This window comes from Microtus oregoni, unplaced genomic scaffold (assembly GCF_018167655.1).
Source record: "Microtus oregoni isolate MIOR12 unplaced genomic scaffold, Mior012 000025F_ref0000491, whole genome shotgun sequence".
Taxonomy (NCBI): domain Eukaryota; kingdom Metazoa; phylum Chordata; class Mammalia; order Rodentia; family Cricetidae; genus Microtus; species Microtus oregoni.
The window spans coordinates 28,673,942-28,694,009 of record NW_024543084.1 but is presented as its reverse complement, the minus strand read 5'-3'; the positions used below and the strand labels follow the sequence as shown (position 1 = coordinate 28,694,009).

General features: G+C 38.5%; 1 protein-coding gene across 4 annotated transcripts in view; it reads right to left on the bottom strand.

Annotated features, from left to right (window-relative positions):
* Nucleotides 1-20,068, bottom strand: part of Psd3 (pleckstrin and Sec7 domain containing 3) — a 372,681-nt gene that overhangs the window by 116,082 nt on the left and 236,531 nt on the right. The window contains exon 1 of one of the 4 annotated variants that reach the window (XM_041674598.1): nt 136-557. The exons of the other annotated variants lie outside the window; for them this stretch is intronic. Within the exon in view, the coding sequence (XP_041530532.1) occupies nt 136-294 (159 nt within the window). The 5' untranslated portion in view covers nt 295-557. Of the gene's footprint in view, nt 1-135; nt 558-20,068 lie in introns of those variants that run through there. 4 annotated transcript variants of the gene reach the window in all.

Below are 20,068 nucleotides of genomic sequence, written 5' to 3'. Positions count from 1 at the left end.
GATTATCTTAGAGCCATTTTATGCTTCCTGTTACTTTCTCATCCTGTCCCTGCATATCACCTGCTGGCAGACTGCATAGCATTCTGAGATCCCACCATACAACTGTCAAAAATATTTAACATGCCATTTCTTTACCTTGGTCTCCTTAGCAGAAAACTCTGAGGAGTTGGAAATTTTCATAGACTTTGACCGGTGGGACTGCCGCCGGATAGAATCCTCCCGGGAATACTTCACAGAACCTGAGGTCCTCACCCGTACCTTGCTGGCACTCTGAACACTATTCACGCCAATCATTTTGAAGGTCCACTAGGGAATAGGTTTAGAGAAATAAGAAGGCACTTTCTACCCGTTGCCAGGCTCTGTTGCTGAAGGGACTCTGCAGGTTGTACTCCAGCAGCTCCAAGCACCTCCTGAGCAGCTCTGAGATCGCCTTAGCTTAGGAAGCACCAAGCTGCCTCCCCCAGCATCTTCAACTACCCTGTTTGCAGCGAGTCTGATTGTTCCAGGCACGGCTCACGTCACTGGCTGCAAAGAGGAAAAAAAAATGCAATCCCACCCCTGCTACTCGGCTCTTTTACACACACGCACGAGCGAGCACAGGCATGCGCGCGCACGTACACACACACACACACACACACACACACACCATATTCACACAGTGGAACAAATGGCAATTGGCTAAGCAAGCAATTCATTAACATTCCAAACAGCAACACCATTTCTCTTGTGATATTGTGCAGTAATCTCATTAACGTCAACAACAAAAGAGATACCACAAATAAAAGTCACAAGTAATCTGCAAGGCACCATGTGGAATAAGAATGGATGGAGCCACGTTTCTAAAAGGGGAAAAGAAATGCAGATGGGTGTCAGGGTGGTAATAGGCTCAATCAATTACAGGTTTGTGACAGTAGGTTAGCCACAAAGGCATCTTGGTGATCAATAATTTTCCTTCCTTTCCTATTTCAAACTGTGGTGCTCGTCGGAAGAATTAAACGTTTCCTATGACTGTAGAATATGAGAGCCTGGTATTAAGACAGGACTGCTGACTTGTTTGACAAATGCAGAAGAATGTAATTTATCTCCCTGTCATACTGAAAGTTACAAAAAAACACGAGAGTGTTAAACATGCCTTAGATCAATAAAGTCAATCCAGATCAATAAGGAAAATTTTCAAAGCCACAAATGCCATAAATGGGAACGTGCTGCTTTCTGAGCAAGAGTTACAAGCTCGACATTGCTTGAGAACAAGATATATTTAGTTATAATACACTAAGTTACTTTGGGATGTAATGTTCAGTTGTACCACCTGACTTGTCCAGCATCTCAGAGGCAGCAGGTTAGCTGCAGAGAAATGTCTTGGCTTGGGTATTAACATAAATACTAGCAAATAAATATTAGCAAAATGTGAATGTAAAAACAGTTCTGCAAAAGATGCTGTCTCGATTCATTATAACCCTCAAATCTGACTTCCTTTCAGATTCTTGAAAATTCTGTATATCATACAACCAGGTCCTGAGACATTAAGATATTCAGCTGTTGAACTCCTTGTCAACTTTCCAGCCCAGGGAAAGGGAACCCTTGAGTCTTTGATTTTTCACCTCATGACAGAATGTGTCCCACTTCCCTTTACTCTCCCCATCTTTTCTTTGAAGCCTTGGGGTTTCAACTGTTTTATAAGCACAGTGACAAATTAAAATGAAATTTGTTCTAAATAATAATCAAAGTATATTTAGAAGATCTTAGGGCTCTACCACCCTTAGGGATGCATGGAGTTCAGAGTCTATGATATCACATTGTCTTCTATGAGGTATAACTTTCTCACCTCAAGTAATTGATGATGAATTGTAATGGCTTTATATTTTATGGGGCATGTACTGTGACAGTGCAATAAAGCTAATCATTGACAATATGTACAACTATAGCCAGAGCATATGATAAGTAAGTATATTTAACCAATGTAACACACAAGGTGGAACCACAAGGGCACTACATCACAGCAAATTCCAAGCAGAATGGGCAAAAGAGAAAGCACTTATCATTAGAGCCTTGGGATACCTGCCAGTCTCCAGAGGCAGATTCAGAATGTCTCCTGAGGCCCTTTTCGTTTCTCTACCAAGCTGGTTACTAAAAAGCAAAAAAGGAAACTATACCTTAAAACATGATATCCAGCTCCATTTCTGGGAGATATGGAAGAAACGGATTATTATCTTTGCCCTGGTGTGCCCAACTGGCATTAGATATAGATTGTAATTAATAACTACTTGCAACTGATCAACACTTACAATTTCAGAGAAGTAACTGCAATAACTGCATCACCATCCACCTGTACAGGGGAGATGATCAGCTTAGGATGCTGTAAAACAACCAGATCCAAGCCCTTATGTTGTGCTATACGATTGGATACCGTCTCTCTGATACTACAGATATGGTGAGGCTTTATGAAGCTAAAGAGAAAATCCTTTCTCCTTCCCCTGCCTTGTATTCTATGTTCCAGAACACATAACTCTGAATAGTGACACGCTCCACTGCAATGACACTCACAGTCCAAGGACTAAGAGCAGATGGTGCCTCTAACCTTCTCTGCATGTTCTTAGGAGCACCTGAGAAACACTGAAGTTCCTAGTTCTCAGGGTTCTCGGTATTCTAGCCTCAGTTGACCTGAACTTTATCCCCATTGCTGTCCTGCTCAATCAGATCGATTGTCATCTCCTCATGGTAGGTTAATATACTGGACGAAAGCCTGCACACATATGAATGGAACATGGGCTTGTCTCCTCTTTGGACCTTCATCAGGGATTATCATTTGCTGTTCTTCCAGGAGCTGTGTTGCCTTGCCCCTCAGTCTCCTGGAGTCTACATGGTAGGCTTCTCACCATCCAAGAGTCAGCCCAAGAGCTATCTTGCAAAGGGATTTCCACTAGCTACCCTTCCTACAACAAGCCTTATTTTACATCCTAGTCATTCTCCATCACAAGCCCTACAACCCTCATCCTCAGGACATCCATGTGGTCTAAAGTCATAGCTGTCTCAAACCCACATCAGCAGCTGGTGGAGAACAACTTAGCGACTACTTAGAGAATAATCAAAATGTTTAAATGCAAGGCAAGTTTACCTAGCAGATTTCATTCCACAGGCCTTGCTTTTAAAGAAATTTAACTTCTTTTGAAAAATAAATATAGAAAACAACCATGAATTTTGGGTTTTATTTGCTTAGAAGAGAGCATGAAATTGAAATTTCTTCCCCATTCTGGTTGATTAATCTTTCTACTTTCTCCAAGAATGTTTGGTATGCATCCCTCCAGAATGAATCTACCCAAACATACTATATGTATATATCTGTTTCCTTATTATGGGCAATACATGAAAACATAGATACTCTTGTTGTTTATTTAATCACATATGAAGCTATCTCATTCATTAATAATAATTGTCTAATATTGCATTATATGGGTATATTATGTTTCATTAATGTCATACTATTGGACATTGAATTTACTCTTTCTGTGTCTCTATGTCTCTGTCTGTCCCCGGCCCCCCTGTGTTTTTCCAGACAAGGTTTTCCAGTAGCTATGGAGAGTCAGTCCTGGAACTATCTCTGTAGACCAGGCTGGCCTCAAACTCACAGAGATCCGCCTGCCTGTGCCTCCAAATGCTGGGATTAAAGGCGTGTGCCACCACTGCTCAGTAAATCTTGTGCTATAATAAGTAATGGCTCAGAAAATGTAGATGTAATATAGCATATTTAAACAATATGGCCTTCCAAGCAAATTGTATTTTTGTTTTCCTACACTTCCTTTCTACTACCTACTGCCTTGATATGGCTGCATACAGTTTACAATTAGATGCAACCTGAAAGCATCAGTTCAAAGACATCTCACATGGCTCCATTCTGCACTAGCCTACTCTGAGGCCTTGCCTGTTCTACACATTAGCTGGCCCGTGCAGACAGATTGCTTCCATTAAAATAAGGGCAGGCCTCCTAGAGAGCAGCAGCTGTTTAACAGCAAAAAATAACTTTCCATGAAAGCTTCAGTAGAAAACAAAGGTGACTTCATTAACAGAACAAAATGGTAGGAAAAACTATCAAGGCAAATCTCTTAGCCAGAGGGCTGTGAGCTGGCACTTACATTATGATGCTTTCTGGGAATGAGGACACTCTTTAGGGTATTAGTCCCCAAAGCCTTCCCAAGAAAGTTTTAGCTAATAATAGTAGTAGTAGTAGTAATAAATAAAATGCTCACAGATTCCCAGAGAAATGAACTCCATTTAATATAACCATGCCCCTAACTTTGAACCATTCAGTTATGATAGCGTAATGGCAATAGTGAATTCCAATGGAGCATCAACAAACATAAAGGTTCGGAGACCTCATGTGAGAGAACTGGAAGAACAATAATGGCAACTAGGCAAAAGCTTCCCTCTTTTCTAAAATAATCTTATAGAGCGTTAACCAAACAAACAAAACTAAAACAAACCACCAAGTCTAAACATGAACTAAATAAATGAAAAGTGAAATATCTAGTTATTAAAGGTGGAGCGAAGACAACATGGAAATGAATTTTAAGTATCAATCATATAGAGGCTTACAGGGTTCAGGAGATGGGTGGGGCGTGAGGGGTCAAAGGAGGCAATTTTTCCTTACTCTCAGAAGAGAGTGGTGGTTTTATCAATTCCCCAATTCAAAGGCTCCCAGGCTTTTCTTCCTTTGTGTTCCTCAGATTGTGCTACTGAGGCAGGTAAGGTGACAAGATGCTGATCTGACAGTCAGATAGCAGGTGCTGCCATGACTGTCACATGACCATCACATGACCAGCAACTTCAAGAGGCTGCTGCTCTTTAAAGGTGCTAATTAATAATCTACCAAGCTAGTTTTTTGGACTCAAAGTCACTGTCAGATTTGGACTTACAAATAATCGCCTCTGAGCTCTTCATTTTCTTTCTTTTTTCTTTTTTTTATTGATTTTTATTTGGCTCTACATATTTCACCCTCTTCATTTTCAAGATGAATAAGCATGAAGTGACTTATTCAGGACCTAACTATGGCTGGGGTTCTTACTTCCCGACACCAGAGGGATTATTTAGGGGTACAGGAGGTTGACATGCTGTCTCTGACACTATTTGTCTTTTAAAAGCTATAGACCACAAACACATATCTTTCTAGATGTGACAAAGCTGGAAATGATTGTCTCGAAATGTAAGCAGATTTGGGGAGATACATTTCAGACACGAAATGGAGGTGACCACTCATAAAATAGTTATAGAAGGAAGATATAAAAAAAATCAACTGTCTGTAGTAGCTTACAAACCAAGTCAAACATGTGCTGTTCTCTGTTCATTGCTGTAGTAGGGGAAGGCAGGCACCCTTCCATGCACTGTGTAGATTTTCTTTCCAGACATCATGTGACACAAAACTCGTCATCCTTTCACAGAACAGTATTTATCACCACCAGTGACAATGCATGTATCAGTGAACACTGTGACATTTAAAAACCCTCCTGTCTCCCTCCAGTTTATCCAATGCTGATAGAGCGCTACCACAGAACCCATTGTGAACATGAGATGATGTGGCAGCCTACTCCTAATAGAACTCAATGACCCACAACAAAACCTTCATCCTCAGATGGTCTAGTTACATGAGGCTCCACTGGATTTAACATTCATATCAGAGCCTTGTGTTGAGTGAATCTCATTGCCAGATGACATCTGTCCACCAATTGACCCTAACCTCTTTTTCCGAATTAGGACTCTGGAAATTTCTCACAAAACGGCGTCTCATTCTACACTGCCTATCTAACTTTGTTCTCTGGTTCAGAAGGATGCTGAGCAAGCTGCATATATATATACTTTTGCTCATCTCAAAAACAGAAGTACAAAGATTTGCCCTGAAGGGGTGGCTATACATTTCCCAATTCAGAAACAATTAGGACACAAACTAAAAACTGAAATTAAGTCATCTTTAAAGATCAATTGATATGTATAGTAACATAGTTGGAAGTCAGAGACTCTCTGGTCTGTTTTACCTACGAGAACACGTTGTTTAGCAGGCTCAATCTTGCCTGTAGCATCACACGCTTTTAATTCCATCTGTTCTTCAAACATACAAAGCAACTAGATGGGGCAAATCCTTTAAATAGAACCTTCTTACATTTAAAATTAAATGACATGAACATGCTGGAAGGAAGATAAGCATGAAGGAGTCCCACACTTAAGAAAGTATCTTTCCTCTTGAACCCAGACACTTATGTCAAGTCACTTAGTTCTCACATTAGTCACCCACTAGTTTTGGTAGTTCAGAGTGAAGGAAAATGCACCCGGAAGCCTTCACCCAGCACCCAGCTCTGGGAAACTGCCATTTTCTTCTCAAACTATTACCTGGGGAAAAAATACAGAACCCTGCCTTAGAATCATAGGCTTTCTTGACATGGGTGGGTAAACCAACCTATTCTATACCCTGTAAATACTATAAATTTTTGTTATAAGACAATAATCTTCACTTTGTTGCAGAATAGTTGCAAGAGGAAAACATAAAAATAGGATTTCCAAGCTCCAAGCTGTTTTCCAAGGTGAGTAGGAATAATTGTATATGGGGTAGCGAATGCTGAGAAAATGTTCTGTTCTAGAATCTAATCCAATAAACCCACCCATAATTACCTCTTTACACCATCCAGTGTGATAATAAACATTACCAAGTGCCTAATACATGCCAGGCACAGTGTCTATGAGGGAATGAAAAGATTAGAGACCTTGCCCGCATGGTGCTTCATAACAGAGATAAATTACAGTTCTATGCAAGAAAGTGTCAATCACAGTAAACAACTCCACTCGCCTGTTTCCTGAGCCATTCTTCAGAGAGCACAGCATTTTCTTCTATCTCCCTTCTGTTATCACATAGTCCTTCAACACCACCATCCTTCACCATGAAATTCTCTACCAGTTCGGTCAGTAGTTTGGATCACTCTAGTTTCCAATCAGTCAATTATTTTAAGCAGTAGTAGTTTATTTTCTCTTGCTGGTGATTAAAAATTACTGGCTAAATAATTAATGGAGGAAACATTTCTTTTGGCTCACGGTTTGGGGAATAGTGTTCCTTATAGCAGGGGAGGCACTGCAGCACAAACAGCTTACAGCTGTGGCGAGCTCACATCTGAGCAGATCAAGTATGAAAAAACACGGGAGTCCTTGGCTTTATTTTCCTTTTGATTCAGTTCTCAAGTCAGGCCCAGGGGATGATGTGACCCTCATGCAGGGAAAGTCTTTCTGTCTCAGCAAATCCTTCTGGAAACGCCCTCACATACATATCTGCAGGCTCATTAAACCTGCATTTCTAATCCAACCATGCTAACAATGTAAATTAACCATCAGACAGCACCCTCAAAACATACAATGGTTCCCACTTGGTGCCATGTAAGAGTAAAGAGTAACTGAAGTTTCTATAGTGCAAATGACAAAACATGTTTAATTCTGCTCAACATTTTGATTTCTCTCATTTACTATTCCAGGCACTAGTAACAGATTATTATGCAAAACCAGGCAGAATCCCTTCCCACGGAGACAGACAATCAAATAATCATTGATTAAATAATCAATCCCTCGAACAAAGATAAATTAGTAACACTGGCAATATCATAATGAAGAAACATGCGGAATTCTGAAAGGCTTTCTTTCAACCTTCCTGGCCTTGGGGAGGATTTCCCAGAGGAGACTAGGAAGTGATGGCTGAGACGGGAAACTGGAAAGGGAGGCTGAGCAGGACCTTTGGGAAGTGTGAGCCCCGGTGAGAGGAGACAGAAGGAGGAGGGCTGAGGGTCAGCAGCTAGGCTAAGGCTGACGAGATGTTCTCACGAGGACTTTCAGAAAGTGACCGGATGTTCCCTTCTTCCCAGTAACTACGAGGATTCCTGGGCCGTCCCAACAGATATTCCTCAATGTGCCGTAACCTTCATGTTTGCCCAGGGTAACCTCAAGGGTGTCAAGGGTCGCTGTCCAGTGACCTACACTAATATGGCGCCAGTTGATTGCTGCCTATGGCTGTAAAGGCGCTAGGCCACTTGAATTCACAGCAACACTGCTATTTATTAGTAACGGTGAGATGATAGCCATGGCAAGGGTTGGTAATCACAAAGACCCATAAAAGTTGTTACTTTAGGGTCATTATCTGCATCCAAATCCTTAGTTTTCACAGAAGCACAATAAGAAAATTGCCTAAGCAGCACATATGTTATTCTAACATCTCAGTCAGTAAGGTCTCTCAATCTCAATTTCTGCTTTTTGTTTTGTTTTGTTTTAAATCATATGGGAAGGTGAATAAAAAATTATTATATTCTGGGGTTTCTGAAGTCCATTTCCGGGAAACCAAAGTCTAGGTGGGAGTTTATACTTCAGGTATTTTACTCAAGAATATAGAGAAACCATGAGGCGATTCAGAAGAAATCTAGCTCATTTTCCTAAATAGGTAAAGGCCAGGTACGACATACACAAGAACAACTCAGGCTGAGCCAGTCTTTTTGAGGCTTGAGGGATCCAGAACTATTTTAAAGGCATTTTCCCTGATCTACTGGTGATATTGCTGCTGGCCTTCTCCTCACCCCTTTCAGCCCTTACAGTATCTGTTGGGGGCCAATGCCACTAAACCACCCAGAAATGCGAAACCACCAAAGAAATTAAAAATTGAAACTAGGGCTGGAGAGATGGCTCAGAGGTTAAGAGCACTGACTACTCTTCCAGAGGTCCTGAGTTCAATTCCCAGCAACCACATGGTGGCTCACAGCCATCTGCAATGAGATCTGGTGCCCTCTTCTGGTGTACAAGAATACACCTAGGCAAAACTCTGTATGCATAATAAATAAATTAAAAATAAATAAATAAATAAAAATGAAAAGTAAAGCGCCAAGGAAACAAAACTAACAGATTTACAGTTTAATTCTCCTGCCTCATCCAGGTTTCAATTTGGCCAAGACCATAGCTATGGCTCGCATGGCTTTCGAGTACGCATGGTGGCAGTAAAGCACAATGCTTATGCTCCAAAGACACCTGTGCTGACATCTTGGCTTGATCATTGATTTAGGGAGAATTCCTTAAATTTCCTAAATTTCACACAAAAGAAAACAAAGCAAGCAAGCAAACAAACCACAGAACAAAAACAAAACTCAAACAAAGCAGGAGAAGCACGCCGTGCTGGGCAGTCACAGATTTCAGGCTACTCAATGACATAATATCTTCCCACTTTAGAAGAGCCCAGCCATAGGTAGTAGACAGTCCCTGTCCTTGTATGTTAGTAGCAAATGTATAAGCCAGAAGGCACAGACAGTTATTACTTGATGTTTTCTAAGGAGAGCACCTTCTGGCTATTGTGCTGGCAAGGGACCAGATATCAGCAATGTAGAATTAAAATTTCCCAATCCCAGATGCCTGGAAGCCTGTATAAAAACATAATAAGAAATGGCCTGGATATAATGTCTCCACTAGAGCCTAGCAACCCTAACACAACAGGCCCTGTGTGTTTTGCAACATAGCTGAAACACAGACAAAGACCTTAAGATAGCCTTTATGAATATGATAAACTCTCTTAAAGAGGAAACTAATGGATGCCTTTAAAGTCTACAAAAATAAACAGTGGAAGGAAAATAAATAGTTCGAGACCTGAAAGCAGAAATTAAAAAAAAATAAAGAAAACACAAGCTGAGGGAATTCTGGAAACAAAAATTTAGGAACTTGAAGAGAAAGCGCAAAGGCAAGCCTCATCAATAGAAAACAAGAGATGGAAGAGAATTTCAGACATTGAAATGGATACCCTGGTCAAAGAAACTGTTAAATCATGGTATAAAACATTTCTCAGGAAATCTGGGACACTATGAAATGACCAAACCTAACAGTAACAGAAATAAAAGGAAGGAGAAAAAAAAAAACCCAGGTCACAAAGACCTAGAAAATATTTTCAACAAAAATCTTAGAAGAAAATTTCCCTAACCTTAAAAAGAGATACCTATAAAGGTAAAAGAAGCATACAGAACACTAAATGACAGGACTCAGAAAGAAAGTACCCTTGGTACATAATAGTCAAAACACTAAACAGAAAACAAAGATAGAATGTTAAAAGCTGCAAAGAAAAAGACCAATAACACATGAAGGAAAAATCTAAGAATAGAAAGAAAACCTCAACCTAAAACGGTTAATACACCCAAGAAAACACAAGAAATATATAATCCCCAAACAGAAAATCAAGAGAGGGGAACACACACAACAACAAATAAAATAAGAGAAATCGACACACTGCTCACTGATATCTCTCAGGATCAATGATCTGGATTCCACAATAAAGTGATATTCCAAACAAATAGACATAAGAAACAAGTTAATATCTGACAAAACAGACTTCAAACCAAAACCAATCAGAAGAGATGGGAAAGAACACCACGTCCCCAACAAAATCTAACAAGAGGACATGACAACTTAATATCAATGAACCAAAAAAAAGAGCATCCATGTTCATAAAAAAATGGTACAACAATTTAAATCACATATTGATCCTCACACACTGATCACGGGAGACTTCAATACCTCACTTTCACCAACAGACAGGTCAGTCACACAGAAAATAAACAGAAATGCCAGAGCTAACTGACATCATAGACCAAGAGGACCTAACAGATATTTACAGAACATCTCACCCAAACACAAAAGAATATACCCTCTCAGAACCTCACACAACTTTCTCCAAAACTGACCATACACTTAGACAAAAAGCAAGTCTCAGCAGACACAAGGAAATTGAAATAACACTCTGCATCCTATCTGACTGTCATGGATTAAAGCTGGACATCAACAACAGAAACAACAGAAAGCTTAAAGACTCATGGAACTGAATAACTCTCCACTGAACAAAAAATGGATTAAGGCAGACTTTTTTTTTTAAAGGAAAGACTTTCTAAAGGTTGAATGAAAATGAATACACAACATAAACAAAATTATGGGACACAGAGGCAAGTTCATAGTACTAAGTGTCTGCATTAAAATGTTGCAGAGATCTCATACTAATCACTTAATAGCACACATAAAGCTAAAAACAAGAAATTATACCCAAAGCAGAGACAGTAAAAATAAACATAGGGCTGAAATAATAAAATAGAAACAAACAAACAAATGAACAAATCAATGAAACAAAGCTGGTTTTGTGAGAAAATCAACAAGTTAGACACACTCTCATTCAGAGTAATGGCTCCAAAACCACAGAGAAACCCTGTCTCGAAAAAACAAAACAACAACAACAACAAAAAGGCAGAGGGAGAGATTATACAAATTAATAAAATTAGAGACCAAAAGGGGATATAACAACAGGAAATCCAGAGATTCATAAAGACAGATTTTAAAAACCTGTACTTCACAGAATTTTGAAATCAAAAAGCAACTGCTAATTTTCTTGATGCATAACACTTAAAAAGTTAAATCAAGATCAGGTAAGCAATCTAAACAGACCTATAAACTGTCAAGAAGATGCAGTAACTAAAAGTCTCCCAATCAAAAAAACACTCAGAGAGGTTCAGATGGTGTTAGCATAGAAATTCTGTCAGGCTTTCAAAGAAGAATTAATGCCAATACTAATCAAATTATTCATAAAATACAAACAGAAGGAACACTGTCTAATTTATTTTATCAAATCAATTATCCTGATATTCAAACCACATAAAGACCCAACAAGGAAAGAGAATTACAGACCAATTTCCCTTCAGGACTTAGGTTAAAAAAATTATCACAAAAATATTTCCAAACGGAATTCAAGAGCACATCAGAAAGATCATTCACCATGATTAAGTTGATTTCATCTCAGCGATGCAGGAATGGTTCAATATAGGTAAATTGATAAATGCAATTCATCATATAAACAAACTGAAAGACAAAAACCACATGATCCTCTCATTAGATGCATAAACTGCCTTTGGGGAAAAAATCTAACACTCTTTTATGATAAAAGCTCTGGGATTTATATGAGAAAAGAATTTTAAAATGAACATAGAAAAAATTAAAATGTTAAACCAGAAAAAAAAATATCCTGGGATAAACCTAAACATACCAAAACATAAGGGCAGTTTGCAGCAAGTACACAGACAACAACTTAAATGGCAAGAAACTCAAAGCAATTCTACTCACATCAGGGACAAGACAAGGTTGTCCACTCTCCATACCTACTCAATATAGTATTTGGAGTCTCAGCTAGAGCATTAAGACAACTGAAGTAGATCCACAGGATATAAATTGAAAATAAAGAAGTAACATATTTTTTATTTATAGTTGACATGATAGTATACATAAGTGACATATAATATTTCACGGGGAAACTCCTACAGCTGATAAACAATTCAGCAAAGTATCTGGATACAAAATTAACTCACAAAAATCAGTAGCTTCCTATATACAAATGATAAGCAGACTGAGAAAAAAAATCAGGGAAAAACATCTTTCACAATAGCCTCAAATAATATAAAATATGTTGGGGCAAATCTGTCCAAGCAAGTGAAAGATGTGTATGACAAAAACTTCAAGTCTTTGGAGAAGGAAACTGAAGAAGATATCGGAACATGGAAAGATCTCCCATGCTCATAGGTCAGTAGGATTAACATAATAAAAATCACTATCCTACCAGAAGCAATATACAGATTTAATGCAATCCACACCTAAATTCCAACACAATCCATCACACATCTAGAAAGGTCAATTTCCAGCTTCAAATGGAAACACACACACAAATAAAAAAAAGGATAGCTAAAACAATACTGAATAATAAAAGAACTACTGCAGGCATCACTATCCCCTATCTTAAATTGTACTAACTGTACTAAACATCAAAGTATTGACACAAAAACAGACATGTTGATCAATGGAATTTAATTGGAGAACAAGACATAAATGCATGAACACATCTATGGATAACTGCTTTTTGGTAAAGAAGACAAATATACACTGGACAAAAGAAAGTATCTTTAACCAGTGGTGCTGATCAAACGGGATAGTTTCATATAGAATACATTGAACAGATCCATATCTATCATCCTGCATAAAACTCAACTCTTCCAAAATGGGTCAAACATCAAGATAAAACCAAATACATCGAGCCTGATAGCAGGAAAAGTGGGGACTAGCCTTGAACTCATTAGCACAGGAAAATACTTTCAGTCCAGAATACTGTTGACACAGTCACTAAGATAAATAAATGGGACCTCATGAAACTGAGAAGCTGCCACATAGCAAAGAACACTGTCCTTTGGACAAAGTGGCAGCCTACAGCACAGGTAAAGATTTTTACCAATTAACTACAATCCAATAGAGGGCTAATATCCATAATACATAAATATCTCAAAAAACTGGATATTAGGAAAATAAAATCACACAAAAAATGGGATACAGATCTGAACAAAGAATTCTCAAATGAATAAACCCAAATACTTAAACATTAAAGGAATATTCAACATCCTTTGCTATAAGAGAAATACAAATCAAAACTACTTGAAGATTTCATCTTACACCTGTCAGAATGACTAAGATTGGTAAAAAATAAATGACAGTTTATGCTGGTAAGGCTGTGGAGAAAGGGAAACACTCATCCATTGCTGTTGGGAGTGCAAACTTGTCCACCCACATTGGAAACCAGTTTGGTGGTTCCCCATGAAGATGGGAATCCATCTACCTCAAGATAAAACTCATTCTACACATATACCCAAAGACTCAACCACAGAGACACTCAGTCTTGTTCATTGCTGCTCTATTCAAAATAGCCAGGACAGGAAACAATCTAGATGCTTCTCAACAGAAGAATAGGTAAGGAAAATATGGAATATTTACACAGTGGATTGTTACTCAGCTGTAAAAAAATGAAATTCACAGGTAAATGTATGGAAGAAAATCATTGGGTGAGGCAACCCAAACCCAGAAAGACAAATATAGTATATATTCACTTATAGTGGATATTAGCTCTTAAATCAACGATAACCAAGCAACATTCCATGGTATCATAGAAGTTACGTATAGAGAAAGGGGCCGGGAGAGGCAGACAGACATCCCCAAAAAAGGTAAACAGTACAGCTATGGGTCTATACTGCGTTCTGGAATGAAAGAATCAAGTGGAGAAGGATAGGACAGAGGGGATGATGGAGGAAATAGATAAAATTAAGGACCATTTGAAGGGTAGCATGGTAACCTAATACAGTAGAAGCTTCCTAAAACATATACATATATGAAGGTGATCTAAATGAAATTGCCAAATAAAGGAGGGAAATAAAGACCCAACTGGCCATCTCTTGTCACTTCCAATACCGGAATTGAGGTACATCTAATTGAGTTGTTGGTTCAAGGTGTCCAATGGGAATTTCCAAACAACCCATACTGTTGCCAAAACTATAGATTGTTCTACACAAACTGACAGCAATATCCTATTAGTGAAGAAAACACCTACACAACTCAATTGAACATGAACAAGCTGAGCTGGTATCTATGTAGTGCCTTCACTTCTACCTGTTAGAATCTCTGGTGCAGGAAGGGATTCTGCAGGCTACCAAAGCAGAAAGGCAAGCCTCATCACAGTCACAAACCCTTTGATTGACAGTGCTGTCCTGACTGCAACATATACTAGGGTAATGATGGCAAAAAAGCTTGTGGTAGTAACCAACCAATATCTGAGCCCACTCTACAAGATCACACCCATACCCAATGCTGCTTGGGTGACCAAGAATCTGAGATTGATATAGCCCCAGGACCTACTCTAAAATCAAATACTTTCTTTTTTAAAAAGGTAGCAATGCAATGACTTCTAATGGCTTTCTGCTATACCCAAAGATGAGTGCTTTGTTCAGCCATCAGCAGAGAAGCCTCTTCCTACAGCAGATGGGAACAAATACAGAGACCCACAGCCAGACACTATGCAGAGAGTGAGAGACCTTGGAATACTTACCTAAGTTCTAAACAGGATGTCTCTTTCACATCCCTCCCCTCAGGACTGAGTGAACCCTCCTGATGTGTAGGCAGAAAGGGCACCCATTGTGTATATATTACGACTTCCAGTTTAGTGTTATTTATGGAATTCCTGAGTGTGCAAATGAATGGCTTTCTGTTTCCTGTACCTTCTCTTGGGCTCTTTTCCTTCTGTTTGTTCATTTTATCCAATTTTGATGTGTTAGTTTTTGTTTTCTCTTACATTTTATATTCCTATATTAAATTTTATTATTAGCCCTTAGAAGCCCATCCTGTTCATTTTCTAATGAGGGACAGAAAGGAGGGGGACACAGATGGGAAGGGAGTTGGGGAGGAACTGGGGGAGTAGAGGGCGGGGAAACTGCAACTGGGATGTGTTAAGTGAGAAAAAAATCTATTTCCAATAAAAGTAAAAAAAAAGTGAAAGGAAGAGACATGAACACCTAGATACTTTAAATGAAGCTCTAAGAAAGAAATAAGATTCTCTTTTTCTTCCTTTATACTAAAATCCCCACAAGTTCCCAAAGCTCTGCCTCTGACAAACATCTTCCAGTTTCTAGGAAAATGTCTCTCCGAAGCACTGGGCTTTAGCTCTGTAGAACACGAGTGTTGGACAAGATAACCTTCACAGTCGCTCCAATACAGCATCATATGACATGGCAGGGATTATCTGAGGAGCGTATTTATTTCCCTGAACATCAACCACAGGCCCATTTGATTGTCCTACTTTCCTCTGGGAAATTGTCTTCCCATCTCTAACATATTGTGGTAGTTAAACAGCTACCTCCCTAAAACACCTATGTCCTAATCACAGATTAGGAGGTTTTTTTATGTTACTCTATGAATATGCTAACTATCAAGGCAAAGGGGACTTTGAACAGATGATTAAGTCCAGGTCCTCCAAGCTAGGCAGTTATTTCAGGCTATTTCGTATGGGATAATGGAGTTTCAGGTCTCCTATCAGATAGAGGTAGGCAGGGGATTCGGAGTCACAAGAGGTGACATGAAAGAAGCAGACGTCAGCATGGATGTGATGTGATTGTACTCGTGGTTCTAAAGATAGAAATGGGGCCATGATGCAAAGAATAGACAGTAGGTAGTGGAAACAAAATGCCACCGCTCTAGAAGCTAGAAGAGAAGCCCAGTTGCTGCAACCTAGTCAGGAATTTGGACCCTCAGCACTATAGCTAGTAACAGTGCTAATACAATAGAGCAGCAACTGGAAGCTGATACATCTGTGAACCATACAAGTAGCATCCAAGCTTTTATGTTTGACTTGGCTACTGTTAACAGGCACACTGACTTCAAACTACTCTTCCTATTTGCCAGATCAGACAGGTTCTATCCTAGTCCCTGTATATAAGACAGGGCATGAGCTGAGTTCAATTTAAGAAAAGCGATAGCTGTTTTGGAAAAGATCCAGAAATATTGGCATTTGAAATTACTATTAATAAAGAATAGTAAATCAGTGGGACAGTGGAGGTGCACCCCTTTAATCTCAGCACTCAGGAAGGAGATATGGGCACATCTCTGTGAGTTAGAGGCCAGCCTGGTTTACAAGAACTAGTTTGAGGACAGGCTCCAAAGCTACAGAGAAACCCTGTCTCAGAAACAAACAAACAAAAACAAATCAAAACAAAATAAATAGTAAGCCTATGTTAGTATTAATGAATCAGAGAATATCTGAAGCCTGAGGAAACCCTGCTTCTAAGAGGAACAATGAAAAGGTTGCCTGGAATGGCAGAAGTTTACTCTTTAACAACCAAATTATTTTCCTTTCCATGCTGTGGTTTTTTCTGGAAATTTCTGTTTCTCAGTGACCCTTGCAGCTAGATCCTTGTTACTCAAATATGAGCAGAATAAACATAGACTACTTCCAAGGCAAGGAATTTAAGAACCAGTGTTCCCTGGTAAAGACTGTAGGTTTATATTTAATGAGATCTTGATGACCTATCTACTCAGCTTAATATCTGTCTGAAGAATTTCCTCAGAAAAGATATTTTGGAATATTATAGATCCTGTTACAGACTTTAGGTAGCACAGGGAAAAACTGAACCATATACCATAATAACAAAATATCATATTTTCAGCTATTAAAAAGCAAAGTTCACAGTAAGTTTGGACAAGCATGGTAGGATAAAAAATGTATGACTGGTAAGCCTAGAGAGTAAAATGATATGTAGAGAGCTCTAACCATTTCCATCACTTAAAGCAAATGTCCTTAGATTCTTCTCAGTTATAAAAATTATATAAATTATATAATGAGGCCTATCAGAACAACCATGCCATGTTCTCTTTTGTTCCTTTCTTACCTAAGCCTATCTGTTGGCAAATGGTTATAACTAGTTGAAATTATACAAAGTATACATTTCCCCTTTAGAGAGTTAACTGGTGATAAAATTCCTGGAAATTTTTGATAGTTGTGAGGCTTCTTTTTCTGCAAAGGTCTTAATAGAATTTTTCTTCCAGTCAAATACTGTATCATTTCCCTAGACTAATGCAGTAAACTGTGACATAAAATTAGCAACCAATTTTGAGTACTCTCCTAATAATCATAAAAAACCCAGAAAGTAATGTAGCAGAGCCCCCATTTCTCTGTGAGAGTCGATTTCTCAATCAATTAATTAGATAACATTTTAGAGGTACATACTATACAATAATTTATTAAGCCAACAGCTAGGAACATAAATTTTATAGACTCTCACAAATGAGTCATCGTACGAATTTCTGTGAATGCTGTATTTTCTAGAGCACCATTTTTCTCTCCGGGATCAAGATGTTAATGACATAACACACTACATCCTATGAACCTTAGTTAGAGGCTGTATCCAATGTCTGTCATTGTACACACTTCCGTTAAAAATAACGTGAAAGTCCTGTTGGATGAAATAGATTTTGGGAATAAGAATGAGTAGAGATGTAACATGATCCCTGAGCAAGACTTCTGTAGGGTGCCTGATGGAGAGAAAGCTTGTCAGTATATGTTCAGGGGCACAGAATTCTATTTATTTATTGTATTTATTACAATTTTATCATTGGTCATCTAGTTGTAAAGTATATTTAGTCTAGCAAATAAATACTTAAAGACATTTCCATCCCTATCAAAACATAAAAGAAAAAGGCGGGTTAACTATGTCAAATAGTATGGGGGAACTGTTTTCATTTACAGTATAAATGAGCCCAAAGTGTTAAGTAATTTATTAAAAGTTTCAAACCATGAGCAAAGCACAAGGACTTACATATCTAGACTCTGGGACACCACAAATGTATGTTACAGTGAGGGCCCATGCAAGGAATGCTCCACCCTCCCTTCCTTTGGTGTTTGCCTACCTTTTTATTTTTTCTTTATGTGTCTATCTTTGAGGAAAGAGTACAATAGAATAGGTGCTTGACTGAGGACCTAAGGAGATGGTTTGTTACGCAAGCAGGAAAACTAGAATTCACTCCTTTGTATGTACACGGAGGCATTCACCTACAGTTCCAGAAGGCTCCTTGGGGCTACTGACAATGCAGCCAAGGAGAAATGGTTGATTAGCTTCAGGCTGAGTGAGCCAAAATGTAAGGTAGTCCTTAGGATGTCCAACATTGACCTCTGGCTTTCCACATGCACCCATAAACAGACACATACAGGGGTGAAGGAGGAAGGGAGAGGAGTGTGTGTGTGACAGGGTGTATGAGTGTGTGAGCCTGAGCATGAACATAAACTCTATACTGAGATTCAGATACCTATGGAAAGCTGAAGCAATGCAACCATCCTGTAGCACAGCCGGGAAAGGGCCACTTCATATTTTCAGGTGCAATTAGCGTGTCTATATAAAGTCTTTCAAAATGTAAAGTTCTACGGTTTCATAAAAGATAGTATTATGTTACATATCTTAATTGAAATTTTTATTTTGGCTACAGCAAATTATATATATTCAAGTTAGTACAAATAATTTCAATGACAATTAAGTTTTAAATCCATACACAGGAACCCATTTTAACAAGCTAATTCATGAATAATGCACAACCTAAAAATCATATATCAAGAAAGCTCCTACACAATATAAAACAAAATCATAACAGTCAATAATTACAATTTGATCCACTATATTATAATTCAGCTAACTAGAATAAGTATGTGATAATCTCATTATGTAAGAGAACTTCTCATTTAGAAGAAAACAAACATTGCTTCCTAGTAGTATAACAAGTAATGCCAAAGGAAGCTGTTTCCCAATGTAGTGTTGGGAATTTGACTTTAGATGAATGTTTAAAATTGAAATATTTACTGGGTAAAAACTGAAATTGCACAGCCAAGATCTCTCCCATGGGTGTAAACACAAAGCAGAGATTTATGAAAAATATTTCATTCTGGTCTTCTCAGTCCAGCAATAAAACTCATGAAAATGCCACTGGTGTAAAATCCTACATTCACAGAACCATCCATGGCTCTTGGGATGTTGGGTCTAAGAGTTATGTGAAAATTAAGTGCTCTTTTGTGAAAGAATTGAAAACAAAACAAAATCCCTTAAGATTCCATATGCTTAAATGTTTGACTTCTTAAGGAAAAACATTTCCCACAAGCAGTAGGACGACTTCAAATGCCCTGAGTGACAGCTCCTCCTGCTAGGGAGTATGCTGATACCTAGTCTGTCTTGGAGAATGAGTGAAGTGATCTTTCTGTAACCAACAGTTCTTTCTATGTGTTTGAGATAATCTTGAAACAGAACTGTTTGTAGAGTTATATCCAGATTTACATTTTTCTTGATAATGTCACAACTGATTAGTTAAATGCAGTTTTGAAAAAATTCGGATCAGTATTTGAGAATGAACAAAACTACTGAATGACTCAGCTACCCAGATCTAAGCACAAACCTGAAAGGTTCTAAGTCAACATTCTACATAGATTCTTGAACATCCAGGTTTACTGCAGACCTTCTTACAACAAGTAAACTATGGATTCAACCTATGTGTCCATCAATAGGTGACTGGATGAAGACAATATAGCATATATGCACAAGAGTTTTACTCAGCCATAAAGAATGAGATCTGGAAACTGCCTTATTATGTTTGAGATAAGAGATGCAGACAGATAAATCCTCTATGCTTCCCTCATTCGTGAGCC